Source organism: Diospyros lotus, chromosome 13, assembly GCF_014633365.1.
Source record: "Diospyros lotus cultivar Yz01 chromosome 13, ASM1463336v1, whole genome shotgun sequence".
NCBI lineage: Eukaryota > Viridiplantae > Streptophyta > Magnoliopsida > Ericales > Ebenaceae > Diospyros > Diospyros lotus.
Window position 1 is genome coordinate 39,233,770 of NC_068350.1, and position 25,446 is coordinate 39,259,215.

Sequence of the window (25,446 nt, forward strand, 5' to 3'; positions counted from 1 at the left end):
ATATTAATATATAAATATTTTTAAAAAGTGAGACCTACATAGGCCTAGTTTTACGGCTTTGGAAGGTGGAAGCCGCTCATGTCATGTGAGGCTCAATTGACTATTACTGCGTTTCCCGGCTCGGCTTCCATGATATCCGCCCCACCACATTAAACTACTATCGCATCACGTGGCCCTGCACGTGAATCCAATCAAAGTTCTTCTTTTAACGCCACTTCCAGATCCACTGATGATGATGATTAGAGTTAATCATCATTGAGTTTATACAAAATCAAGTGCATCAGGTTCTTGTTTTGAGTGTCTTCAAAATTTATTTATCTTCTAAATTATAATATTCGAAAACGTTTTAGGAATGTCATTTCGATATTTTTAAAATATTTTCTCTACCAAAACACTAAAAAAACTTTTCTAGACCATTTTTATAATTTTACAAACATTTGGAGACCGCTTCGTAATATTAGAAAAATATCATAAACACATTTCAATTATAAAAATGTTAGGACGGATTTTTTTCGTTTCTAACTCAAAATTTTTAAGATATAATTTTTTATGTTAAAATTTTTTAAAAAATAATTAAAAATTTTTAAGAGTTGGAGACCATACTCTTTGATGAAAATGCTAAAGAAAAAAGAGAATGATGAAGTGGACGAACTTTTATAAATTATATTATTTATGATTTTTTAAAAAAATTATTGTTTATTTTTAATTAGTAAGTCATTTATTAGGGAATTTATGTTTTTTTAGATTAAATAATTATTTATTATAATTTTTATATTAAAAATTATATTTATAAAAGTCCCTCATATTTATTTATTTATGCATTCTCTCATTTTTATTTCTAAATATATTGTTTCCATTTTTGTGCAATCTAACTTGTAAAAATGGGACTTAATCATTTGATATATCATTCGATAATTAAATCAATTTCAATATTAAAGATGAAATTAAGTAATCAATATGTAATTACTAATATACATATTTCTTGAAATTCATGTTCTTATATACGCATATCGTGAGGTAGAAAAGGGTTACAATTGTGCTATATAGATAGTTAAATCGTAACTCGTGAGACAATCTAGAAGAGTGGAGATCAAGTTATGGCAGGTCTAGTTAAATAGGTCACGTCCCTTACTCGTAATTAATTTGAATATCTTAAAACACGTGTCACCTTTGAATAAATAAGTATTTTCATAATTTTACCAAAACCAAAATATCCCCCATCATCGACTAAGTCATCACCCATTTAGTGCTTATAATATCAAGAGTCAACCTTTGCATCTACTGTTTAGTATGTGTATGCTTAATAAATTTTTTTAAATTTTTAATTTTTTTAAATTTTGTAAACAAAAAAAGAAATTTTTGTTTATAAAATTTTAAAAACAAAAATAAAAGATTGAAAACAAAGTTGTAGTCAAACAAGCCCTTATTTTTTATTATCATTTATTTTTTCAGAAAATGAAAACAATAACACATTAAACAAATAAAATAAATAAACAAAACTGACAGTCAAATCAAAATTGCTCTGATATTTTCATTTCATCAATTTTTTTTCCTACAATCTTTTATAAGGATTTCTATGGGCCTGATTGGGCCTTTGGGCCAAGCTTCGGCCATCTTGACCTTTTGTCAATATGGGCCTGAGAAGTCTATCTCAATCCCCACTTAGTACTGCATGGCCCAGGCCCAGGCCCATTGAAAATCTAAAATCTTTTAGAGTAATGTACAAATTGTCAAAATTTGTGAAAAATTATAGTGGTGGAAGAAATTGAGAATAGTGTTTTTGACCAATTCACATTTTTGGAAGAATGAAAATATTAACACCGATCAAGTCGATTAAAATAAAAAATTAAGAGTGACATTTTGACCATATTAATCATGTAATAAAAATTTGAGAGTGGCATTTTCACTATTCTATAGTTTTTTAGAAGGACAAAAATGTTAACGTTGACTAGTCATTTGAAATAAGAAGCAATAAGAAATCAATTTTGGTAACATGTCTTGTAATAAAAAATCGAGAATGATGTTTTGATTGTTCGGTAATTTTTTAATAGAATAGGAAAATTAATATTGATTAAGTTATTTGAAATAATAAATCAAAAAACGTATACTATCATAGTCACTAACGCTTATTTTGGTCTATTGATATTGTAATATACTAATTTTAATATCTCGTTCTTTATATTTCTTCATAGAGTTTTGATCAATTGATATTATTAGAAAGATATGAATACCAACATTGACTAAATCATTTGAAATGAGAAATTGAGAATAGTGTTTTTATAATGTTAGTCTTATAATAATAAATTGAAAATGATATATTGATTGTTCGACGATTTTTTAGGATGATAGAAATATTATCGTCGATCGAGTCATTTGAAATAAGAAATCAAGGGTAATGTTTTGAATATTTGACAACTTCAAATGAGAAATCGCTAACAGTCCATCTATAAGATTTTCATATTTCACAATGTTAAAAATCTTTAAAAATTTTAAACTTTAAAACCTGAAATTCAATTAGGAAAGTCCAAACGTCCCCTTAGGAATGAGCAAAGAATTTAGGTAGGGTCGGGTCGGTTCGGGTCACAATTTTCGGGCCTTGTATCACTTCTCTTGTGTATATATATGGCACCACATGCTTACGTCTTCGATGCCTCCGTCTGGAAATTGATTTGCAGCTTCAAATTCTCCCTCTTTGTCTGAGCTCCAATGCTGAACCTCTCGCCCAGACAGAGACGAAGCAATGGGCAAAGAGTCCATTGACAATCTGCCGCATCGAATTCTCCTCCCATTCGAAGACTCGTAGCCGTTCAAACAAGCTTCACGCTCAGAATCAACCGTATTCGACTTCTAGGGTTTGCTGTTTTCTGCAAAGGATCCGGTGGAGCTGCGTGTTATGGACTATGGGCCGCATGTCGACACCAGCGGTGAGAAAATAGATCGTTGCGTTACGGGTGTCTGTTTGTTTGTTCGTGTAGATGTATTTGTAGCTTGATGCGTGCAGCGGGGTTTCTTATTGTGATTTAGGGTTTTTTTTTTTTTCTTTTCGCGTTCAGTTGAGTTGCGTTTTTGGGGAAAAGATGCAGTTCCATAATGAGGTTTGGTTGTGTATTTTTGTTGACTTCTATTAAGAACTCAAATATTATCCCTTCGACCTCTAATGATGAGCTGCGCAATTGGAGATGACGTTAGCCGCAGCTGTACGAAGGTTATCAACATTCAAAGCCCTCTTCTCTGCAATAAGCAACGTTTCATATTCTAAATTCTAGTTCCTGATTGAATTTTGAGTTATTGGAGCAATAGTGTTGTGCCACTCGACCACTTAGTAGTATAGTATAAGGTAATTGACATGGTGACGTAGAGTACGATCATTAAGATAGCTGAATATTAAATTCGGATTTATATAGCTAACCCTAGTTTTTTCTTTGAGGTGGGGTTGGGGGGGGGGGGGGGAGTGCTGGTTTCTTAAGCTGCACTGAGATAAGATTCCAAATCAGACAATATTGCTGTATTTTCTATAAATTTATGATCTATTCATGGACTTTGTGTTCTGGAGACATTCATTGTTGCATTCAAACTAAGTGCAGGAACAGATGATGATCTTCCACCATCGTACAATAATAGAGTTTCAAGAGGTGGCTGGGTTGCAGGGAATGGAAGATCCGTTGTAAGCTCCATCCCGATTTCTAGGGTGCATAGCGAAATGGAATCCAAAATTCACCAACTCGAACAGGAAGCATACAGTGCAGTCTTGCGGGCTTTTAAAGCACAGTCTGATGCCCTTACATGGGTACATTACTTCTCCCTTCTTTGCCTATTTGAATATGCTTTGGATCTTTAAATTTCTTCTGTTCAGGTAGTAATTATTCATGATGTCTTCAATTGGCAGGAGAAGGAAGGCTTAATAACTGAACTTAGGAAAGAGCTGAGAGTGTCAGATGATGAACATAGGGAGCTTTTGACCAGGGTCAATGCTGATGATATCATCTGTAGGATAAGGTATGGAAATTGTGTCTGTTTGCTGCTAATAGTTAGTTTGGTCTGCAACAATTTTTATCAATCCTGAAATGAATTGGATATTATGGTTACTAATTAATAGGGAGTGGAGACAAGCCAGTGGACACCATGGCACCATGCTCAGCACACCCCATCCTGTTCATGATCTGGTACCCAGCCCAACATCAGCATCCCGCAAGAAGCAGAAAATGTCCCAATCAGTAAACCCGTCATTTGGTGTACCACTGCGATCATTACACTCTCAGGCTGTTGCTGCATCTGTGCAGCCTTCACATTCTGCAGAAAAACGAGGGCCCACAGTAGGAAATGGAGGCAGAAGGGTTAATAGACCTGTATGTTGATTATTTGCTGTTTGAGTTGCGAATAAATATATAGTTTGACCTCTCTTTTCATCAACAGGGGCAGCCAGTATTTGGTTTATCGTCATTGAAGTCTATGCAGTATACTTCTACAGGGACTACTGGCATGGGACATTTTGCAAATCGTGGTTCTTCTGGTGCTGCTGTTGCAAAAGAACCTGCTGAAGCAGCAACGCGTGATCCATTAATTGGAAGGAAAGTGATGACTCGATGGCCAGAAGACAACACCTTTTATGAGGCTGTCATAACTGACTACAATCCTTTGGAGGTATGTTCAGGGTCTTGATTGAGAAGTTGGGGCTTGCCTTACCAGTTGTTTTCAAGCAAACAGTTATTTAACATCTCAAGTGGGTGAAAGGTGAACCATGTTTGCAAAAGGAACTAGGAAAATATGGACTCGTCATTTGGGGTGTTCAGTCATTTGAACATGTACACTCATGGACACTTTGGGATACATGTTGGACATGAAAAAATGGCTTTTCATAACTTTTCATTACTTGTTTATTCTTGGATATGTTTAAGACATTCAGTAGTTGTACATGTTCATGGGTTAGACACACCTAAGGATGCAATATGTCTTTTTAGAACTTCTTTTTAGGATAAAAGTTATAAATACAATAAATTTTTGGTTAGAACAATTGTAAAACTTCATCCTTCAGGCACATGAATTCTAAACCTCCAGCAGGTTGTATCCTCGTATCCTTTGTAAGGCCATTATATCATATGCTATTATATCCTAATCACAGCTTCAACAAAAAATGTTATTCTCTTTTTTCCTTTTCTCTGTTTAATGATGTTTATATTTTTAGTGATATAGATTTAATGGTATTTTATGTTAGAGTAGTGGTATTTTATCAGTAGTTTTGTGTATTATCATTATTATGAAATGAGTGGTTACGGAACAGAATTGTCAATATGGTTAAAGAACGGTATTGTCAACGTTGGTTTGCTCGCATTAAATATTTAAGGATAACTACACATTTAGTAATTATCCCTACTGCCCCCCCCCCCCCCCCCCCCCCCCCTTTTACCATTTTTAGTCAATATAGTTAAGGAACGGTATTGTCAACTTTGGCTACTTGCTTTAAATGCTATGAAATATTTAAGGATAACTTCACATTTAGTAATTATCCCGTCCTCTGCACACAAGCCACAAGATGGAAGGCCTTATTGAAGTTTAAGCTTGCATCATAAAAACTAGGGAAAAAAATATTTGGCTTACAATTTTGACTTGATATGCTGTCTGCTTAGTCATAACTGCACTTGTTTCCTTTTGTATGACAATCTAAGAAGTATGGATGTGGTTAAGGCACACAAACACTACATGCAAGCCACACACACAAAGACATGGTAATTAAAAAAAAAATAATCAAACACAATATCTCAGAGACATGTCAAGTAACAAATTGTATGTCATATATGTAAACATGAAGATAATTCACCTTTACAATAGAAAACAAGAGTGGTTAATAGTTGTTAATGTTTATGTTGCCGAAATTTTGTCATACCAAACAGTTTAAAGAGGGAGGACTAATAAATATAAATTTGCCTCCTTTCTATTTCATTTAAATTTTCAATTGATTTTTTCAAACTTATAATGTGGTTCTAATTTGTTTAAACAATAGTCAACTAGAATCTATAATGGACACAAGTATCTCTCAAATGTTAGTAAAGTGTCTGATGGTGGGAAAAAAAAAAAAAAAACATTGAAAAATAAGACATGATAAGACATGCATCAATTTGCACCATGATAAGACATGTTCTGAGATCTCTGCTTCTTATCTGACAATGTTGTAGTCATAATTTTTCATTTTATTATTATTTCCAGGGTAGACATGCTCTGGTCTATGACATACACACAGCAAAGGAGACCTGGGAGTGGGTTAACTTGAAAGAGGTATCTCCAGCATTATTTGGAATAGTTAGCACAATTATTTCCTATTTTCTTGCAGCTAGTTCTTTGCAACAGGTATTGTGTATATGTTTAATCTTCGGGTAAATTACACCATTAGTCCCTGAACTTTGCACTTCATACCAAATTGGTCACTGTACTGTATTTTGTTCATTAAAAAGGCTAAATTCTTCTTACCCTTGTACTTGGAATTTTTGACTAGTTTGATGGTCCTTTGCTTGCTTTGCAATATTTTTTTCATGACTACTAGAGGAACCCCCATAGATTTAGCAAGTGATATCCAAAAGATGCTCGCAGTGAAAAACTGAAACCTTGTATCTACAAGAAAAAAATAACCCAGTTAAAGCGCAAAATACTTGCAACTCAAATAGCTGAATAAATGCTATTCCAAATCTCTTGAGCCCTTTGGGAGTGGCCAGAAGTTGATTGACAGATTGTAGTAGCTTTTGCATCCACACGTTATCTTAAGCTGCTGAGAATAGACTTAAGCAACAATGTTCAGATATGAAAGGACACCCTGGGTAACTCTCAGATGTCTATAAAGCCTTCCCAGATTTTATTTTTTTTTTAAAAGAAGCTGCAATCCCTTGGTCACAAAGGACGACACAAAACAAGCTAATAGAAAATCTTTCTCCCATTGGGTGACATGCCTCTCGCCTTCCAAGTCATAATGTGATCATCAAGTATAAAAATGTAAAGCTGTCATGGAATCAATTTCTAGTCTGATGTCAATGCATTGGTATTCATCACGCAAAATTTGAGACTTGCTTCAAGTTACAAATTTTGCACTTAGTGACCACGTGATCCTATAAAACACCTTCTATTGAAGCCTACACTTTTCAAACAAATAGCTTGATGGCTATTGTCAGAATATGAAATCTATTGTATAATCCCAAAGATGATGAAGAGTCATGCCTTGGCTGATTTGATGGCTTCCATCCTAATTGGAGCCTATAAACTGCCTTCAAAGAAGCTCCCAAACGAGGATCTGCAAACTACAGCAGCAAAAACTGGTCAATGATTTCTCAACTTGATTGTTTAGCCAGCACAGAAGGTGGTGGAGCAATAATGGCTCTGATATCACCCAAAAGCTATGAGTTAGAATTCCATTAAGCAAACAATGAGAACGAGGCATTCATTCTAGGGCTACTGCCAGTCCAAAATGGAGGGATCATCCATCCTCAGGTGGGGGAATCTTAACCTGCAATAAAGCATTGATATTGAATGAAGCTGAACTGCAATCACCTGAGGGGAAAATCCCTTTGGCTGAACTCAGGTGATTCACATTTTATGATCAGGTCTTTTATTATAGGATTCCAGTTTGGATATTCAGTTCAGGTTGGAAACAGTAAATCACTATTCCAGTACAATTAATGATGCTTGCTATAGACTGTTGCCGAGGCAATGGGTATTGCCATGACATTATATTTCTTCCAGCACTAGGTCCCCAATAATGCCTGAGCGAAACAAGGCACTAATTTGACAAAAAAATTAATAAACATATTTAACATGAAATAGATAATAAGATAAATGTAGATATGACTTTGAAAATACTTTCAAATATAAATTATTTTAATAGTGTTCAAACAAATAAATATGGGATCTTGCAAAAATCGGATAATGTTAAAACAAACAAAAATTATACTTCTAGGTTGGATTGTGTTTTCCCACTTTCACTTAATGAAATCAATTAAAAAAATATATGATATTTTATAAAGCAAATAAAGAATGAGCAGAAACTGAACTGTTGCCTATTCAATTCGATTGTCTGAAAAAGTTCTGTCCTGCCATTTTGAGCAGGGAAAATTAGTAAGAGCAATACAAAGTAAAAGTGAGGATGGCGTGCCTGTTCAAAAGGATAAATTTCAAAAAGGGTCACAGGCATGAAAGTTTCTGTTCTGATTGGTGAAAGTAGTACTAGATTTTCCATAGATGTTTTACGTAAGTGGTTCATCTGATTCCTAAGTGAGGAATGTTGTGTGATTCTGAGGTAAAAATGAAGCAGGAAAGACTTTTTGCCTGTGCCACATTCTTTTGGGGTGACTTATATTTGGCAGCTGTGTCAATTCTTGGACTGTAGTGCTAGCACATTTTTTTTTTCCCTTTCTGGTAGTGGTTGCTTCATATAAATTTCAGTTAAATTCCGACTCCATAAGATGGCATGTTTCTTCCTAGTGACTGGAGTGTTGTTTTGTTCAATTGCAGATTTCACCAGACGATATCCGTTGGGTGGGTGAGGATCCAGGAATATCTCAGCGAGGAGGCCATGAAATTGATAGTTCTGTGAGCCATGGGATTGCTAGAAGAGAGAGGGGATCAGCAGAGGATCAATTGAGAAAAGAATTGCCTCGGTTACAGAATGGAGTAGGAAAGGTTCCAAATGAAATTGAAATACTTCATACGGAAACCTTAATAAAAGAGGTATATTTCATATAACCTTTGGCGAACTTATCCTGAAGTACTTGTTTCATACTTTGTACACCTTTTTGTCCTCACCTTTCAACTTTCACAGGTGGAGAGGGTTTTTGATGCAGGTCAACCTGATCTTCTTGAAATTCAGAAGGCAAAGAAAATGCTCAAGGTTTGAACTGAACAAAGCATCCCAGCAGGGTTCGCTTGGCAATCCTTGTTCGGGCTACTAACAACCCGCGTTGTTGTCCATGCAGGATCATGAGCAAGCATTGATTGATGTGATTGACAAGCTTGCAGATGCATCTGACAGTGAAAGTGGTAATAAAAACATGCGTAAATAAATAATCTCTCTATGTTTTGTAGTACTCTTTGGAGCTCCGAATAGGTGGAAGTAGTCTCATGCTGTTTATATATTTGTTAGTTGTTGGGGAAACTATTTGAAGACTGGACAAAAGATGGATGGCCAGAATGTCTAAAATATGTCCGCACATTTGCGGATAATTGATGCTAGAAATAAACTGGGACGCCACTCTGTTGAAAAATTATGAACCGGCCAAATGTCTATAAAATGGCTTCCTCTTTTATCTCATTTTCTTTCCTTGTTCCAGATAAAATTACTGAAATAATGTAGAAAGATCCAGACGTTTTGTTGTGATTTGGTGCAACAGTTTATTGATTATCACCGGGCTGTAGTCAAAAAGTTTTTCTATTAGGTGTCTTTTCTTCGTGCAATGATACATCGCGGGAATTAATTAATGCCATTGCTTGAAGATGTTCTATCTGATGGATTACGATCTCTAAAGTGTGTTTCTCTTTCTCCCTTCCCCCGGACACTCGTTTTTCACATTGTTTTGGATCAGATGCAGAACAGCAAATCCCAAATGGTCAAAAAATGAATGGTGGATGGAGGGATCCCAGCAGTAACAACCAGTCGAGTTGATGGTGAGTGGGGCAAAGTTTTGGAGCTGCAATCACATGGCAACTGGATGGCATTTTATTTTTACTATCCATTGGGAAGGAGAGTTGTATGTAAATATGGTCACTCAGTCAGTTGTAGAAATTTTGGTTGCTTTGGTTTCCATCCCATATGGTGTATCAGAAATATATTACTACTTATGGTTAACTTGAAGCTTTGTTTGTATTAAAGCCAATCATATTCCTCTGTCAATCGAAAGAGCACCTAATTAAGCTAATAAGCATAAAGCAGAGACTGATGGATAGCCCCACATCTCACGTTTATCCCATCCCATTTTGTAGGATTGATTGGCCTTATATACACACCACCAAGAATCAAAGAAAGTGTTGTCTACAACGCACAATACCTAGGCCTTGATGAGATCATATCGTACAGAGTTTCTCAGCTTCCGGGATCCAATAATGAGCTGATGAAACCTATAATCAGATTGACCATCTGAGCATCATAAGCAGGCCCCTCCATCTGGAAGTGGCCAACTCCTTCAATCAGATGAGTTTCAACACGGCCAGCTGCCGATTTTAATTTGTTCTCCAGCTGTTTAATGCTTGTGAACCCATCCCGAGTCCCCATTACGAAAAGCTTCGGTTTAGGAGATTGTAGAATAGCTTTGTGGTGACCTCCAAAGAGAATGGAGGCAAGGCGACCGAAAGGATAGCCCAGACTGACATAACCAATGACTTCCTCTACCTGATCAACAGCAGATCCAGCAATTGGGGCACCTGTTGGAAAATGAAGGGTTTAACAAACAAAAAGGATAAAGGTAAAGATTATTGAGATAATTAAAACTACCTTGTTCCAATAATTAGAGTATTGGAACATGGGTTATAGAACGGTGATGTTGTTCCAATGGCTCAGCGGTGACACTGTGGCTTCACTTGACCTCGTATATAAATCAACTGTCACTAGAGTCATGCGTGCTCTCTCTTCAGAAACAGGGATAGAAGTGGTTAATATGACCCTCTAATGCACTCATGAGTTACGCATGTATGTAATGAGACTGGCCTTTGCACATTTTTGTATGTCCTAGTTCTATAAAATCAAATAGCATCTTAACAATGGGGTACCTTGTGTTATATTTCTCAGATGAAGAAGAAAAGAATCCCTTAAAGCTAATGCGACCGCACAAGAGAATCTCAAGTCATAATCAAATTCACAACTTTGAATGTTGTAATCATTTGACCCTCTCAAACAAGTGAAGTGGAACATGGAGTGCAGGTCTTCTTGCACTCTGTACAAAACTGGATCAAGTAAGCCTCTAGGAATCTAGAACAAGGTTCGAATTAAAAAAAAAAAAACCCATCAACAAAGAACAGCACGAGAATTCCATTTAAGCAGGTAGCTAAAGTGACAAAAGTTCAGATTAAATTTACTTTATCAATTTCATACAGCTATATGCAATAAATTATATATGAATTGGATAATTTCAATCCATCTTGGAAATTCTGCTAAAGGGTGGGCAGAAGATCATATGAACTTAAGGTACACCTCCACAAGTGGTAATAGTAATAAATCACCTTAACCAGTCGTACATTTTACAAAAGTTTCCAAGATATTTGATAATCTTTTATAACAAACAAAAACACAGTTAATGAAGCAAAGTCAAAAACTAAAAAGTACTAGTAAATGATGGGGCGATCAAGGAGAGATGGAATGGAGAGAAGAAAGGAGTATTTTTCTAAGTTATTCAATAAAGGTAGAGAAAAAAATTTTACATTGGGGCATCTTAGTAACTCGGAAAAAAATAAGAATTACATGTTCAATAGACATGCATGTCCAAACAAAATCAAGCAGCCGTTGAAAAAGATGAAGAATAAAAAAACAATTGGGCTGATTATATCCTGATAGAAGAGGGTATTTTTTTGTTTTAACTTTAGGAGAGAATGAGTAAGCAAAGATTAAGAAGGGAAAGAAAGCCTTAGCATAACTACTCAAATTCTGGTTTGATAGAGATAGAATCTCTTAGTAAAACCCAATTTCATTGTGAATGGAAATAGGGATATGTACAGGAGTCCTAGTACAATTAGAATAAGCATCCCCAATTCAATTGTAAATTGGACCACAACTCAAGATTAATAGTCTTCAGAGTTTGGCCAACCAATTATCTAGAAGTTGTGTTCCAAGTGTTTCATAGTTAGATAATTGTATCGTCAAAGTTTGGGGCCAACTGGTTATATGAGATGTGATGGTTGCAAGGATTTTTCAGTTTATCTGTCCAAAATTGGGTTGTTGAGAGTTTTTTAGTTTTCTGACAAAAACTATTTTTAGTGAATTACCCCATTGTTATGGGATCATGGATGTAGTCATTGAGGTGGAACCACATTAAATATTCTGTGTTATTTTTTCTTGATTTCTGTATGTGATTGTGATTGACCTAGATTCTGAACAAAGTCGTATTAGAGCGATCCTAATACTAAGGCGTCTGAAAACTAATTTGGTTTTATGCCTGGTACGTCAATGATGGAAGCAATATACTTGTTGAGGCACCAAACGGAAAGGTATTGAGATAAACAAAAGGATTTACAATGTTTATAGATTTAGAAAAAGCTTACACAAAATTTCTAGAGAAGTCTTGTGGAGGGTTTTAGAGAATCAATGAATCTAAATTGCTTACAAAAGGTTATTAAAGACTTGTATCATGGACTGCAAACATGTGAAGGAGATATTAAAGATTTTCCAATTACAATTGGATTACATTAACCCTTTGCCTTTTTGTTGTAGTAATGGATAAACTTGCTAGGCTATCCAAGTAGAAGTGCCTTGGTGACAATTTGTTGTTGGATGAGACAAAAGATATGGAGGAACGCTTTGGAATCTAGAAATTTTATCTTAAGTAAATAAAGAGCTGAATATATTATAGGAAAGTTCATTAAAAATGTAAGTTTGGATGATATTATAGTAAAACTTGACGATCAAGTCATACCAAGAAAATAACCAAGAAAATATCAGTTTAGATATCTTAGATCAATCATCCAAAAGGATGGAGAGATTAATGTGGATGTTACACAAGAAGTAAGGTAGAATGGTTAAAATGGAAAAGTGCATCCAAAGTTTTATGTGTAGTTAGATTTCTTAAAGCTAAGCACCAACATGTGCAAAATATGAGCGTTACAGAGATGAGGAGATTAAGGTGAATGTGCAACTATACAAAAAAATATAAAATTAGAAATGTAGATATTATAGTAAGGTCAAAGTGGCTCTTATTGAGGAAAAGATGCTTGAAAAACAATAAAATAGTTTGGTAGAGATTCCTATGAAGAGAAAGGATGAAATGGAATAAATATTTTGCAAAAGAGGTGGGAAAAGACCAAGAAAAACTTGGGTGGGAGACTTTTAGGTATGATATGAGACATGAGTTATAAAGACCTTACAAAAGGCCATAGATAGAAATAGTTAACAAGTTAGAATTCATGTAGTTGATACCACATAGTGGGATTTAGGCTTGATGTGTTGTTGAAAATGAAAGAGATAAGTGATAGATTTAAAAATAATGGATAAACTCTAGCTTTAGTTCAAATCCCTAAGGTTTAACAGATGGAGATAAACTTATCTTTATCTTTAGTTATATATTATATGGTTTAGGGTTTATCTCTATTAATATGGTTGTATCTCTATATACAGTGAGTTGAGCTAAATGGAGTAGAGTACTATCCCCCCCTTATAAATTTTTTCTTTATTTTTGTATTTAAATGCTATTAGATAGCAAGTCTTGGTAGCAACAATAAGGTTATTCTTTTGTGACTAGATGGTCACAAGTTTGAGTAGTAGAAATAGCCTCTTTGCAAAGTTAAGTAAGGTTGCATAGAAGAACAACCCTTTCAGAACCCTAGCAAAAGCTTGTGCATCGGGGACATGACATCCTCATACATTTACTTGGTATTAGAGGCTAAAGAGTCAATGCTGAGATCCTCTGGTGGTGATACAATGGCCATGGATGAATCACTTATTTGTGTTAGTAAAGAACATTCTAGCATTGGATGGCAAGTTTTATCATTTATAAACTATAACCACAAGTTTGGGATACATCATTAACTCTTGCCATTCATAATAAAGTTATTTGTTTGTGTTATAAGCGTATATTATGGCCTTTGGCATTTTAGATCGTTTTAAGCTAATTCGACTACTTGTCAAGTGGCACAATGCATCTGATAATGCTCATTTGTTATATTGTTGAGATTCAAGAAAAATTAGTTATGGATTTGTATTTCTCTTTCAATATCTCAATCGAAATAAAGGGGCCTTCCTAGTGCACATGGCATTTGTGAGGGCCATCAAAGGGTCCTTTTGTATGAAACCTTATCCTTCCTTTGCAAAGAGGCTATTTTTGCTACTCAAACCTACAACCTTTCAGTTACAAAAGAGCAGCCTTACCATTGCTACCAAGATTTAATTTTTATTATGGAGAGAAAAGTTTGCAACAAAAAAAGTAAACACCAAAAAAATAGTGAAAAACTTTTAAGCATGACATGAGATATAATGGCTTTACGGAATATATGATCATAGATAGAGATAATTGGAAAACTAGAAGCCATGTAGACAACCCCACCTTAAGGCTGGCTGATGGTTGTTGTGTGTGTGGTGGAGGAAGAAAGGGGGGGTCTTGAAATATATATGTGATGAATATTTGCACATGACCCATGTTCTTCTTGATGGAAAGTGTTAGAATTTAAATTAAGAGACATAGAGATCAGGGATGAAAAAGATAAAAACAAATAACAAAAAAAAAAAAGTGATATATCTAAAAGTAACAGATAAACATATCGTTATCTTTAAAATTCTATAAATATGGTTACATCATCATATAGAAGGAATTGAGCTTAATGGAATGGTACCATTATCTTCCCCCTTTACTCTTCCATTCTCGTTCATTCCCTTCATTTTTATCCCTTCTGATAAAAAAGCCTCTGGTGTCCTAACTCACGCTGGCAGTCCCAAAAATCATAAGCTGAATCTTGGTTGTTAGAACCCTTTTATAAGCTACTTTTCTTTTGTTTGAAGCCTGGATAGATTTGAATGGAGACTACAGGGATGACCTGGGATTTAGTCATATTTAAGGAGATAGATGATAGTTTGGTGGTTTTCAAATTGATAATCATCTAGAAGTGTCACGACCCTAGGGAACCACGAGGGCATAATTGTAATTAGTACTAGGAGGGTATATTTGTAATAGTGCATTCTGTTATGAATTGGTTAGTCATACATATGGCTGATACAGCTGTTACAGCCATGGAATTGCCTATAAAACGCTGATAGTAAGAGGATGGGGATAATTTTTTTTTTTTTTTATAACCCAAGTGTCAGAACTTGCTTCCCACTATTCTTGAGGGAGGATGGGGATAATTTTGATGCTATAAATGGAATCCTTTCCCTCTTTCTGAACTCTCTCTCTCCCCCGAACCTTCTCTCTCTCTAATTCTTGTCGTTCTTCCCCCCTCTCAGTTTGATTCTTCCCCAATTTCTCTCTATTGACCCTTGGGTTATTTTAGGGTTAAAGCTATAATTGGTTACATTGTTGGTTAGGAAATGCTATTAGTTCTGTTGTAGTGCACATGGTGCTGTTCCTAGACTCTACTTCTAGTTGAACAGCCTATAAATAGGCCATAATATGTAGAGAAAGGTATGCTGAAAGAATAGAATGAATTCATGTTTTCCCTCCCTATTTTCTCTCTATGATTCTTTCCTTGCTCTCCCTCATTTCTCTGATTTCTGCAATATATCTCCCTCCAATTTCTTCTCCGTTCCTCTTCCAAATTCCTCTCATTTCCTTCCTAGACCCTAGCTAAACCCTAGGGTCGTGACATTTGGTATCAGAGCCGGTCGTCCTCGGCTGTGATTCCGACGTCAGGCCGCGTGTTGATCTGTTTAATTGAAGCGCGCTAGAAGGTGTTCGGAATGGCAGAAGGCGATCGATGAATCACTTCGAGTCCAGTGATGATTTGAAATTGAACGTTGTTGTTCCAATGATTCAGAAATTGAAACGAATGTTGCTGTTCGAACGATACGGAAATTGAAAGCGTACTGGAAGGACTCTTGACAACAAGGAACGTGACTGGAAGAGACAAGGCGTGGAAGCAGACCAGGCGAGTCCTTCGAGTAACTTTTGGTGGATTTGAAGGCGCGGAACCCCAATGATTTCGATTGAGATTACAGTGAATAAGGAAGGTGGTTGATTATAGATCAGTTGCAAGTGGCGAGGCCGAGCAAAGCAATTTTGGCTCGGAATTGGAGACGAAGCAAAGCAGCTAGGTGAGTTTCGACAGTGACTCCGAGAGAATCTGAAGGTAGTTCAGGGTGGTGTGGTTGGAAGTGGATGCAGGCTTGAGCGATTACGGAAACAGATAGTTCAGGCGAGTTCGAGCAGCGATTTTGTCTGCATTTCAGATCTAAGTAGGAAGGAAACAAGGATTGATCCGAGATCCGCTGGTGAATTCCGATCGACTATTGGCTGTAATTCTAGTTCGGGATTTGAAGGCGACTTGGCTAGGCAATTCCGACGCACGAGGAGGTGAGTGTGGGCTCGGAACTGAAGGCGAAGAAGGTCGATCAATCCTTAGCCGTGAATTTCCAGTGATACAGTCGAACTCTCGAAGAGCTTCAACGGATCACACCGACCAACATTTCCGATCCGATTCCGAAGGAACCAAGGGCCGATTGTAACCAGGCGAGCAAGCAACTATCGGTCAATCTTGGGAGGCGAAGCAAGAGGAGGACGTTCGGCCGCAAACTTCGATTTGAATTGCGTAGGCGGAGCTGGTTCCGTAATCTAATCTGACTGGAAATTGGAGGTGACGTTCCTCAGAGAGGAATCTAACGCAACCGACCTTGATCTTAGCTGTAATCTGGAAGTGGAGTTCTGCGATTTGAGCCAAGGTAGGGACAAGGAATTTCGGTGGTTACGGAGCTTGGTCGGTGATTGGGTGTGGAATCGAACAAGTTACGAAAGGAGATTCAAGAAGCAGCAAACTCTGGGAAATTCTGGAGCAAATTGGACGGTGATTGGGCATGGGTTGGGGCGATTATTGAATCTGATTGACCGAAGGAAGCTAGCAATCGATTCGAAAGCCTCTTTGTCAGTCGGGAGTCATCGCTTAGTGAGCTGCTCCAATTTATTGCTTGAGATCGGTCGAATTAACTGAATTGAGAGACAAAGACACCGATTCCAGCTGGAGGGGAAGTCACTATTGGCTATTGCGATCAACTTTCGGCTGCTCACTTGATCTGAAGGTGATTTGATTCTGAATGGTTAAGTAACAGACCAGTACGCATGTTGTGTTGCTGTTTGTGATCAGAAGACAGCAAGGCCAAGCAGCGCAGGATCCAGAAAGAGAAATCCAGCTTTAGGTGCATGCTATGGCTGCCGCATTGATTTGTCCTAACCATGCGGTGGCTGCCGCATTGATTTGTCCTAACACCAAACGGTTAGGCAAATTCGATTGGGCAACCTGGAGATCAACCATAACTGAATTGAGGTTGAGGAAAGTAGGAAGCTGCGGTTGGAAGTGGTAAGAAGGGAATTGATATTTTCCCGAAGCAGCTTGTGGTCTTTGGAAGTTATTACAGAGGCGGGCGATTGCTGATCTACAGCGATTCCTATCTGATTTTGAAGGAGACTCAGGGAGCCGAGTGATTGTCACAGCTGCATTTCGGATCAGGCGATTATTGGAGGCTGTTCAGCAACAGCTGGACTTTGGAGGCTGCTCCTGCATCGGGGATTAAGGATTGCTGAATTTTAATACAAGGAGGAGTTACTGAAAGGATCCTTAGAGGCTGATCCTTAAAGGCTGTTATAGGGTGCAATTTCAAAGAATTGAATTAAGGCGATGGCCGAAGGACTAATTGCTGCAACAAAGGAAGTTAAGGACCTTCGTAGGCAGCTAGACGATTTTTTGATCATGTGTTCACATAAATTTTAGACTGCTAATCGGACTTTGTCGACTTCAGTTCCAAGTGCCGATTTGCCCACTCTTGCTCCATTGGCTATTCCGGTGTTTGACAGGGATAGGCCAAAATGGTGGATCCGGCAATGTGAACGGGTGTTCTACCAACACCGAGTAGCTAAAAAGGAGAAGGTAAAAATGGCTGCAACTAATTTGAGTGGAATTCCAAGCGTTTGGTTTCAGAATTGGAGCTGGGGAAGGGTAGAATGGAGCTGGCCATGGTTTGTAATTGACTTGTGTAACAGGTTTGGAGAAAGGACCAAAACCTATGTTATTAATGGAGCTTCTAAGACTGCTAATCAAGTAGTGCAAGAAGCTGATAAAGTAGCAGTGGAAAAGGAAGATGATGTACATTCAACTGAGGTTCTACAGGAGGAAATACTTGCTGAAAGTGTGCCTAGGGTATACTTCAGCAATCAGCAAGTAGGAGGTTGGGGCAAACCTCTTGCTGATGAATATGGTAGTCTACTCGATAGTGATGTTTCTAGGGTTCTGCAACAAGACCAGCCCAACTATGAGGAAAAATCAGTTAATAAGACCAAACGTTGGGGTGATCTGGAGGAAGAAGAGGAGGTGGAAGAAGAGAGGATTGTACCGGGCAACTTGCTTGGAACATCTCATACAAATGTCATTGGCATGGGCACACAAGACAAGACAAAGGTGACATTGTAGCCAGAAGAATTGGAAGTATTGTACAGATTTTTGCACATAGAGAGGTTTGCAATTATCTCCATGATTGGAAAAGATAGGGTTGCAGGACTGACAGCTCATTCAAAACCATTTTTAATAGCAACAAGGAAGAAGTCAATGGCTGAGATTGGTGTTGCAGCAAGTCATAATACTGTTATTGTTGAGAAAGAGGAAAAGAGAAAGCAACAGCAAAGAGAAATACTAGAGAAGAACAAGAAAAGACGAAGAAGGAACCAATTGGTAAAGAGAGGCATTGGATGAAGTAACACCAGCTAGGTTGTAATAAGTTCTTGGGGACAAGAAACCTTTCAAGGAGGGGGAATTGTCACGACCCTTGGGTTATTTTAGGGTTAAAGCTGTAATTGGTTACATTGTTGGTTAGGAAATGCTATTAGTTCTGTTGTAGTGCACATGGTGCTGTTCCTAGACTCTACTTCTAGTTGAACAGCCTATAAATAGGCCATAATATGTAGAGAAAGGTATGCTGAAAGAATAGAATGAATTCATGTTTTCCCTCCCTATTTTCTCTCTATGATTCTTTCCTTGCTCTCCCTCATTTCTCTGATTTCTGCAATATATCTCCCTCCAATTTCTTCTCCGTTCCTCTTCCAAATTCCTCTCATTTCCTTCCTAGACCCTAGCTAAACCCTAGGGTCGTGACGTATTTCTACCAAAATTCCATTGTCAGATCTTAGAACCTGACAATTTGGTATCAGAGCCAAGTTGTTTTTGGGTGGCTAAGCTGAGATTCTGACGAGGAAGGAAGTGGGTCAGGAAGCAATTGTTGAATCAAGGCAATCGCATTTGGGATCCGAAGTGAGCACAGTTCAATGGACTTCTAGCGATTGGACTCGGGAGTGGGTGTCGCAATTTGGAGTAGAAGTGCGTTCTTGTGATTTTGGAATCCGAAGTGAAATCAAATTGGATTGAAAGTGGTGTCGCAGTTGTACCCAAGCCAAAGATTAATGACCGAAACAGAGGAAGGATTCGGTGTCGCAATCCCACACATTGCGGTTAGAGGTTAACGGCGAAAATAGAGGAAGGATTCGAGATGAGGCATGGTGGAAGGAATGAGATTGAAAGAGCTGGAGGCCCGATTAGAGACAATGGAGAGTGGGCTTCGTCAAATGCAGGAGCAGTTGGAAGGCAGACTTGAGAAGATGGAACTCGGGCTTCGCCAAACTCATGAGGTGAGTCGTGGTACAGCCAAGAATTCGACCGCCTGAGATATGATGTTGATGATGGAGAGAAACGTTAGGGCCGAGATGATTGGCATGCGAGAAGACGTCTTTGGCTTTAGGGAGGAATTTTTTGAGTTTGACCAGCAACTGAGCATTATCCTGAACATGTTTTCAAGGATGCCTAACGCAAGTTTGCCTGTCGATTTTCCCTCGAGGTCAACTATGAAGCCGATTTTAGCTGGAGGGGGAATTTGACCTCATGCTTTTGAGCCTCGGGAAGTAGAGGAGCGATCAGAATTCAGCCCATGGACATCAATTAGGGGAGTTCAAGCCAATCGGAACAACACCCCAATGCCTAGGTAGGAAATTCCAACATTTGAAGGAGACAAACCGAGCTGGTGGATACGGCGTTGCAAGCGGTTCTTCCACTTCTACCGAGTGGTTGAAGGCCAGAAGGTAAACCTGACAGCCGCATATCTTAATGATGTGGCAGACAGCTGGTACCAAGGGTGGAGTAGTAGAAGAATAGAACTGAATTGGCATGAATTTACAGAAGAATTCTGTACTCAATTTGGGGAAGATCAATGGCGAATGTGATATAAGAATTTAACAAATTAAAACAGGAGGGTGTTGTGGATGATTAATAGATCAGGTTTGAAGAGTTGAGATCGTTATTAGTTCTCACTTGTCCAACCTTAGATGAACCTTATTTTGTGTCTAGTTTCATCAGTGGCTTGACTGATGAACTAAGACCGTTAGTTAACGTGATGCAACCAACCACCATCAAACAGGCTGCATAGAAGGCTCGGCTTTAGGAGTTAACTCTAGAAGCGATTTTTAAGAAGCACAAGATGTCACCTAAGAACTATGGGGTGAACAGTTCGCAGATTGGTGGCAGAGGAATTTATAAGGCTGTTAACCAGGCTGTACAGAAGGGAAACTCGATTCCTAAGGCCCCATTTAACCCGGCGCTGGTGAAACATCTCTATATGGAACAAAAAAGACAGCTTGGGCTATGCAACTGGTGTGGGGAGAATTATGTTCCCGGTCAACAATGCTGGAGACAACTACTACAAATGGAAGGCTTAGAAGAAAAAGTGGAAGAAGTAGAGGAAGTGGCAGTAGAAGAAGATGAGAAGGAAAAGAAGAAATAGCAAGGGAGGAAGGTGGAGAAATCTACCTGCATGCTTTGCAAGGCTGCCTATCAGGTAAGACAATCAAGGTAAAAGGGAGTCATGGGAAGAGGAGATTGATGATACTCAGAGCTTCTTGGATGAAGCTACTGCCATAGAACTACAATGTCCAACATCAACCACATTTCCCTTATCAGTTACAGTGGCCAATGGCAGCAAAATGCTTAGCAGGTCATGATGCAAGGGCAAGCTGACCTTAGGCTGTTGAAATTGGGAGGGTGTGATATAGTTCTTGGAGTGGATTGGATGAAAACGGTTAGCTCTCTCGTGTTTGATTTCAACAACCTAGAGGTGACATTTGAAATGGCAGGAAAGAAAGTGACATTGACAGGGAGTTTGGAGTTCGGAGAATGCAAACAAATTACAGGAAAGAGAATGAGGAAGATGCTCCAACAAGAGGAAGGTATGGAGGCTCAATTATACTCGGTATATGCAGTTGAGCTGGAGAATGGCAGTCAAAGGGGAAGGGCCGATGAACACCTTGAACCTAGAGGTGGATCTGCAGCACTCACTATTTCAGAGGTAGAGTCTCTTGGCTACATAATAACGGGGAAGGAGTTCAAATAGATCCTAAAAAGATTGTTGCTATGGTGGAAAGGCCAAGGCCAAAAAAAGTGAAGGAGTTGTGTGGTTTTTTGGGCCTTACGGGTTATTACAGGAGGTTTGTTAGAAATTACGGAATCATGAGCAAGCCTCTAACAAAGTTGCTTAAAAAACACAGTTTTCAATGGAATCCTAAGGCGAAGGGGGCTTTCCAAGCATTGAAGAGAGCCATGACGGATGCACCTATATTGGTTTTACCTGATTTTTCAAAGTCATTTATCCTAGAAACCAATGCATGTGACGTGGGGGTAGGGGCGGTGCTGGTCCAAGAAGGAAGGCCATTGGCTTACCTTAGTCAGGCATTAGCTCCTAAGCATTTGGGGCCAAGTATATACGATAAGGAGCTACTTGCAGTGCTCATTGCAGTAGAAAAGTGAAGGTATTACTTGGAAGGACACCCATTTGTGATAAGGATGGATCACAAGAGCCTTAAGTTCTTGCTACAGCAACACTTACATACCCAACTGCAGAAGAAAGGGGTCACCAAGTTGTTGGGATTAGATTACGTGATTCAATACATAAAAGGTAAGGAGAATATAGTGGCAGATGCTTTGTCACGAAGAGAAGAGGAAGGTAGCTGCCAAGCCATTTCTGCCATAGTTCTGGATTAGGTGAAGGAGATTTTAGATAGCTATGAAAAATCAGAATGGGCCAAGACTCTTGCAACACAGTTGGCTGTCCAACCTAATAGTAAACTGGGGTATAATCTATCAGCAGGATTATTGAGGTTTAAAGGAAGGTTGCCGGTAGGGGATGATGACCATTTGGAGGAGCAGATCTTGCAGTCCTTGCATAGTTCTCCGTTGGGGGGACACTCGGGGCTAAGGGTCACCTATCACAAGGTCAAGCAGCTGTTTTATTGGAAGGGACTCAAGAAGGATGTGACCACATTTGTCTTGGCTTGTGAGATATGCCAATGCTGCAAGCACGAACAGGTTGCCTACCTTGGGCTGCTGCAACCCTTGGCTATTCTCGAACAAGCTTGGAAGCAAATTTCGATAGATTTCATATAGGGGTTACCCAAATCTGAAGGGAAGAATGTCATCTTGGTAGTAGTGGACAGATTGACTAAGTACGCACATTTTTTGAACTTGGCTCACCCCTCTACAGCTCAAGAAGTGGCACGTTTATTGCTAGATTCGGTTATAAAAACCCATGGGCTGCCACTATCCATAATTTCAGATAGGGACAAGATCTTTATCAGCACCTTCTGGCAGGAATTATTCTGAAATTTGGGGGTGAAGCTGCAAATGTCGACTGCCTATCATCCCAAAATTGATGGGCAGACCGAAAGGGTAAATAGTGATTGGAAAATTACCTCCGGTGTATTTGTTTCTCCAAGCCTAAGAACTGGAACAAGTGGTTGTCTCTTGCCCAATGGTGGTATAACTCAAGCTTTCACAGTTCACTCAAGAGAGCTCCCTTTGAAGCCCTGTTCGGATACAAACCCCCAGTACCACCTGCGGTAATACCCTCTCTTAGCACTGAAAAGGCGGTAGATTATTATTTACAACAACAACATGAGGTGTTGCAATTGATTAAGAAGGAGCTAGCAGTGGCTCAGAACCAGATGAAACAGATTGCAGACCGTAGAAGAAGCGAAAGGGAGTTTGAGGTAGAAGATATGGTGTATTTAAGGGTGAAACAATTTCAGCAACATGCCTTCTCACCTTCCCCTATATCCAAGTTGAGTCCCAAGTATTATGGGCCTTTCGAAGTGGAAGCTAAAATAGAGACAGTGGCCTATCGCCTGAAGCTACTACCTCCTGATGTGCTAGTCCATCCGATTTTTCATGTCTCCCTCCTAAAGAAATCTGCTGGCCCAACGGAGACCACAAGCCCTCATTTACCCCCACCAGCTGAAGACTTGGTAGAAGAGGTTGAACCACTGGCAGTGCTAGAAAAATGAGTCATCTACCAAGGATTGATACCTTTGACTCAAGCTCTTGTGCATCCTGACCACACCACTTGGGAGTATCTCCCTGATCTCCTTAAACAATTCCCATGGGTGGCGCAACTGTTGTAATTTCTTGGGGACAAGAAATTTTTTAAGCAGAGGGAAATTGTCACAACCCTAGGGAACTAGGAGAGTATATTTGTAATAGTGCATTCTGTTATGAATTGGTTAGTCGTACATATGTCTGATACGGCTGTTACAGTCATGGAAGTCTCTATAAAAGGCTGATAGTAAGAGGATGGGGATAATTTTGATGCTATGAATGGAATCCTTTCCCTCTTTTTGAACTCTCTCTCTCTCCCCCAAACCTTCTATCTCTCTAATTCTTACTGTTCTTCCCCCCTCTCAGTCTAGTTCTTCTCCAATTTCTCTCTGTTTCTAACAAAATTCCATTGTCAGATCTTAGGACCTGACAAGAAGCTAGTGAGCATTCTAATTTGATTCATATTTGTGTTTTAGGCAACGAAAGTGCTATCTTGACACTGGTGAAGATCAAAATAGGTTCCTCCATCTGTGAATTTCCTATTTGGATTGAATTAGACCTTGCAGAATCTTTAACCAAAATATTTCTCAATTGTTGGAATTAGAGGTGCCAGAGAACAATGCTAGGGGCAATTGCAGTTCCAGAAGAAGACGCATGAGGGTATATGGACTAAGTACACGATGGACTAAGGATGAGGAAGTAGCACTGCCCCATAAGCTGAGGAAGTAGCACTGCCTTTCTCACATGACTACATTGTACCACATTGGTTTTTAGTGGCCTTGTCACTACCACCCTGTCTCCCATGTTGTTTGGTGATCACTCATGTTGGGTTAGGATGGCCCTATGATTAATTTGAGCCAAGCTTCTTAGTTCAAGGGTGCATATTATCTATCCTTGGGCTTGGATCAGTTACTCATTTTGTTGATCAAATTGGCTCTTTTATTAGGCCGATTTATCCTTTAACCCATTCAACCATTGAACTCTCTCCTATTTGCAACCGAACATCCAACGCCCATTTAGAGAGTCTAGCACAACTTAAACCTATGCTCTTGCAGGCTATTGGGTGTTAAAGAGCTGCTTTAGGGGCTTCTTTGTCTTGCTAGGTTCTTGCTACCGTTTCAAGTGCTTCTTAGCATGGTCAATCAGAAAAGGGGCTCGAAGGTAGTTTTCTCCAACAATGTGTAAGGGTGTCCACTTTGTTCATTAGTGAAGTGAAGTGATTAGTGAGAATTCGTCAAAGGAAACTCTTTCAAGCAAGAATATGATATCCTCTGCCTCAATTGATGGGCAGACAGGTACTAAGTGTTGTCATGCACCTAGGGTTGAGCTAGCGTTTTGATGGGAAATGAGAAGAATCCGAGGGAGAATTAGAACAGAAAGGGAGGGGGAAACAGACAGAACTGAGGGAGGATTCAAACAGAACAGAGATATGAGAGAATCAGAGGGAATCGGGAGAGAGATCGAAGAAGTTGAGAGAGAAACAACATTTAATTATCATTCAACTATCTCATTCTCTTACTAATCTAACCTATTTATAGACTGTTCTATCCTTTCAATTACAATACAACTAAAAGATACAACTACTACAACAGCAAAGTACAACCACCAAAAGCATTACATATAATACATAATTACTACCATATCCTTGGGGATCCTAGGGGTCGTGACAATTCCCCCCTCTTTGAGAGATTTCTTGTCCCCAAGAAATTATAACCACCACTGTTTTCTTCATCTAATTTCTGCCTTCACTATCTGGTTCATCCTTTTTCTTTTTGCCTTTCTTGCTTTCTCCTTCTAAACCTTTCCCTCTTTTCTCTTATGTTCTCTTTCTTTTTCTTTTTCGGCAAATATAAAATGTATTCCTCAAAGATCTCCATGTCAAGGCCGTCTTCTCCCATTGATTTGTAAATTCCAGTAATTTCCTTAACCTTCATGCAAAAATTAGGCCAACGAGTTGTAACAATAAGTAGTCCGGCAGCAACCTTCTCTTCCAAACCATATGGCAGTTCTTCTATTCAACCTGCTTCAATTGTTCCTTTTCTGCCAAAACCAGCACCAGAAATTGGTCTACACCATCTGAAATGACAGCAAGAAGATCATTTTTGTTCAAGATCAAAATTATTCAAAACATCAATAAGATATTCTCCTGCTGGAATTATCTAAACCTGTTTGATGCTTGCTTTAACCAAAGCTATGGACTCAGCCTTCTCCGGAGCCAAAGGCAAAGAAGCA

The 25,446-nt window shown here is 38.6% G+C and overlaps 2 protein-coding genes across 9 annotated transcripts in view; one reads left to right on the plus strand and one right to left on the minus strand.

Moving 5' to 3' along the window:
- The first annotated feature begins 2,648 nt into the window (after positions 1 to 2,648).
- Positions 2,649 to 9,865, plus strand: LOC127789298 (protein EMSY-LIKE 3-like). 8 transcript variants are annotated; one of them, XM_052318173.1, is made up of 10 exons: positions 2,649 to 2,924; positions 3,585 to 3,787; positions 3,887 to 3,996; positions 4,097 to 4,346; positions 4,414 to 4,641; positions 6,202 to 6,270; positions 8,491 to 8,706; positions 8,798 to 8,866; positions 8,952 to 9,015; positions 9,558 to 9,865. In XM_052318173.1, exons 1-10 carry the CDS (start codon positions 2,894 to 2,896, stop codon positions 9,635 to 9,637), a joined length of 1,320 nt encoding a protein of 439 aa, XP_052174133.1. In that variant the 5' UTR covers positions 2,649 to 2,893; the 3' UTR covers positions 9,638 to 9,865. The 8 variants fall into 8 exon arrangements, with proteins under 8 accessions (XP_052174133.1, XP_052174135.1, XP_052174138.1 ...); XM_052318175.1 differs by having other exon boundaries at positions 9,564 to 9,865; XM_052318178.1 differs by having other exon boundaries at positions 8,820 to 8,866.
- The window catches only part of LOC127789300 (uncharacterized), a 31,259-nt gene continuing 15,629 nt past the window's right edge, over positions 9,817 to 25,446 (minus strand). Inside the window, exon 2 of the mRNA XM_052318182.1 lies at positions 9,817 to 10,392. Coding sequence (XP_052174142.1) covers positions 10,055 to 10,392 — 338 coding nt within the window. The 3' untranslated portion in view covers positions 9,817 to 10,054. The remainder of the gene's footprint in view (positions 10,393 to 25,446) is intronic.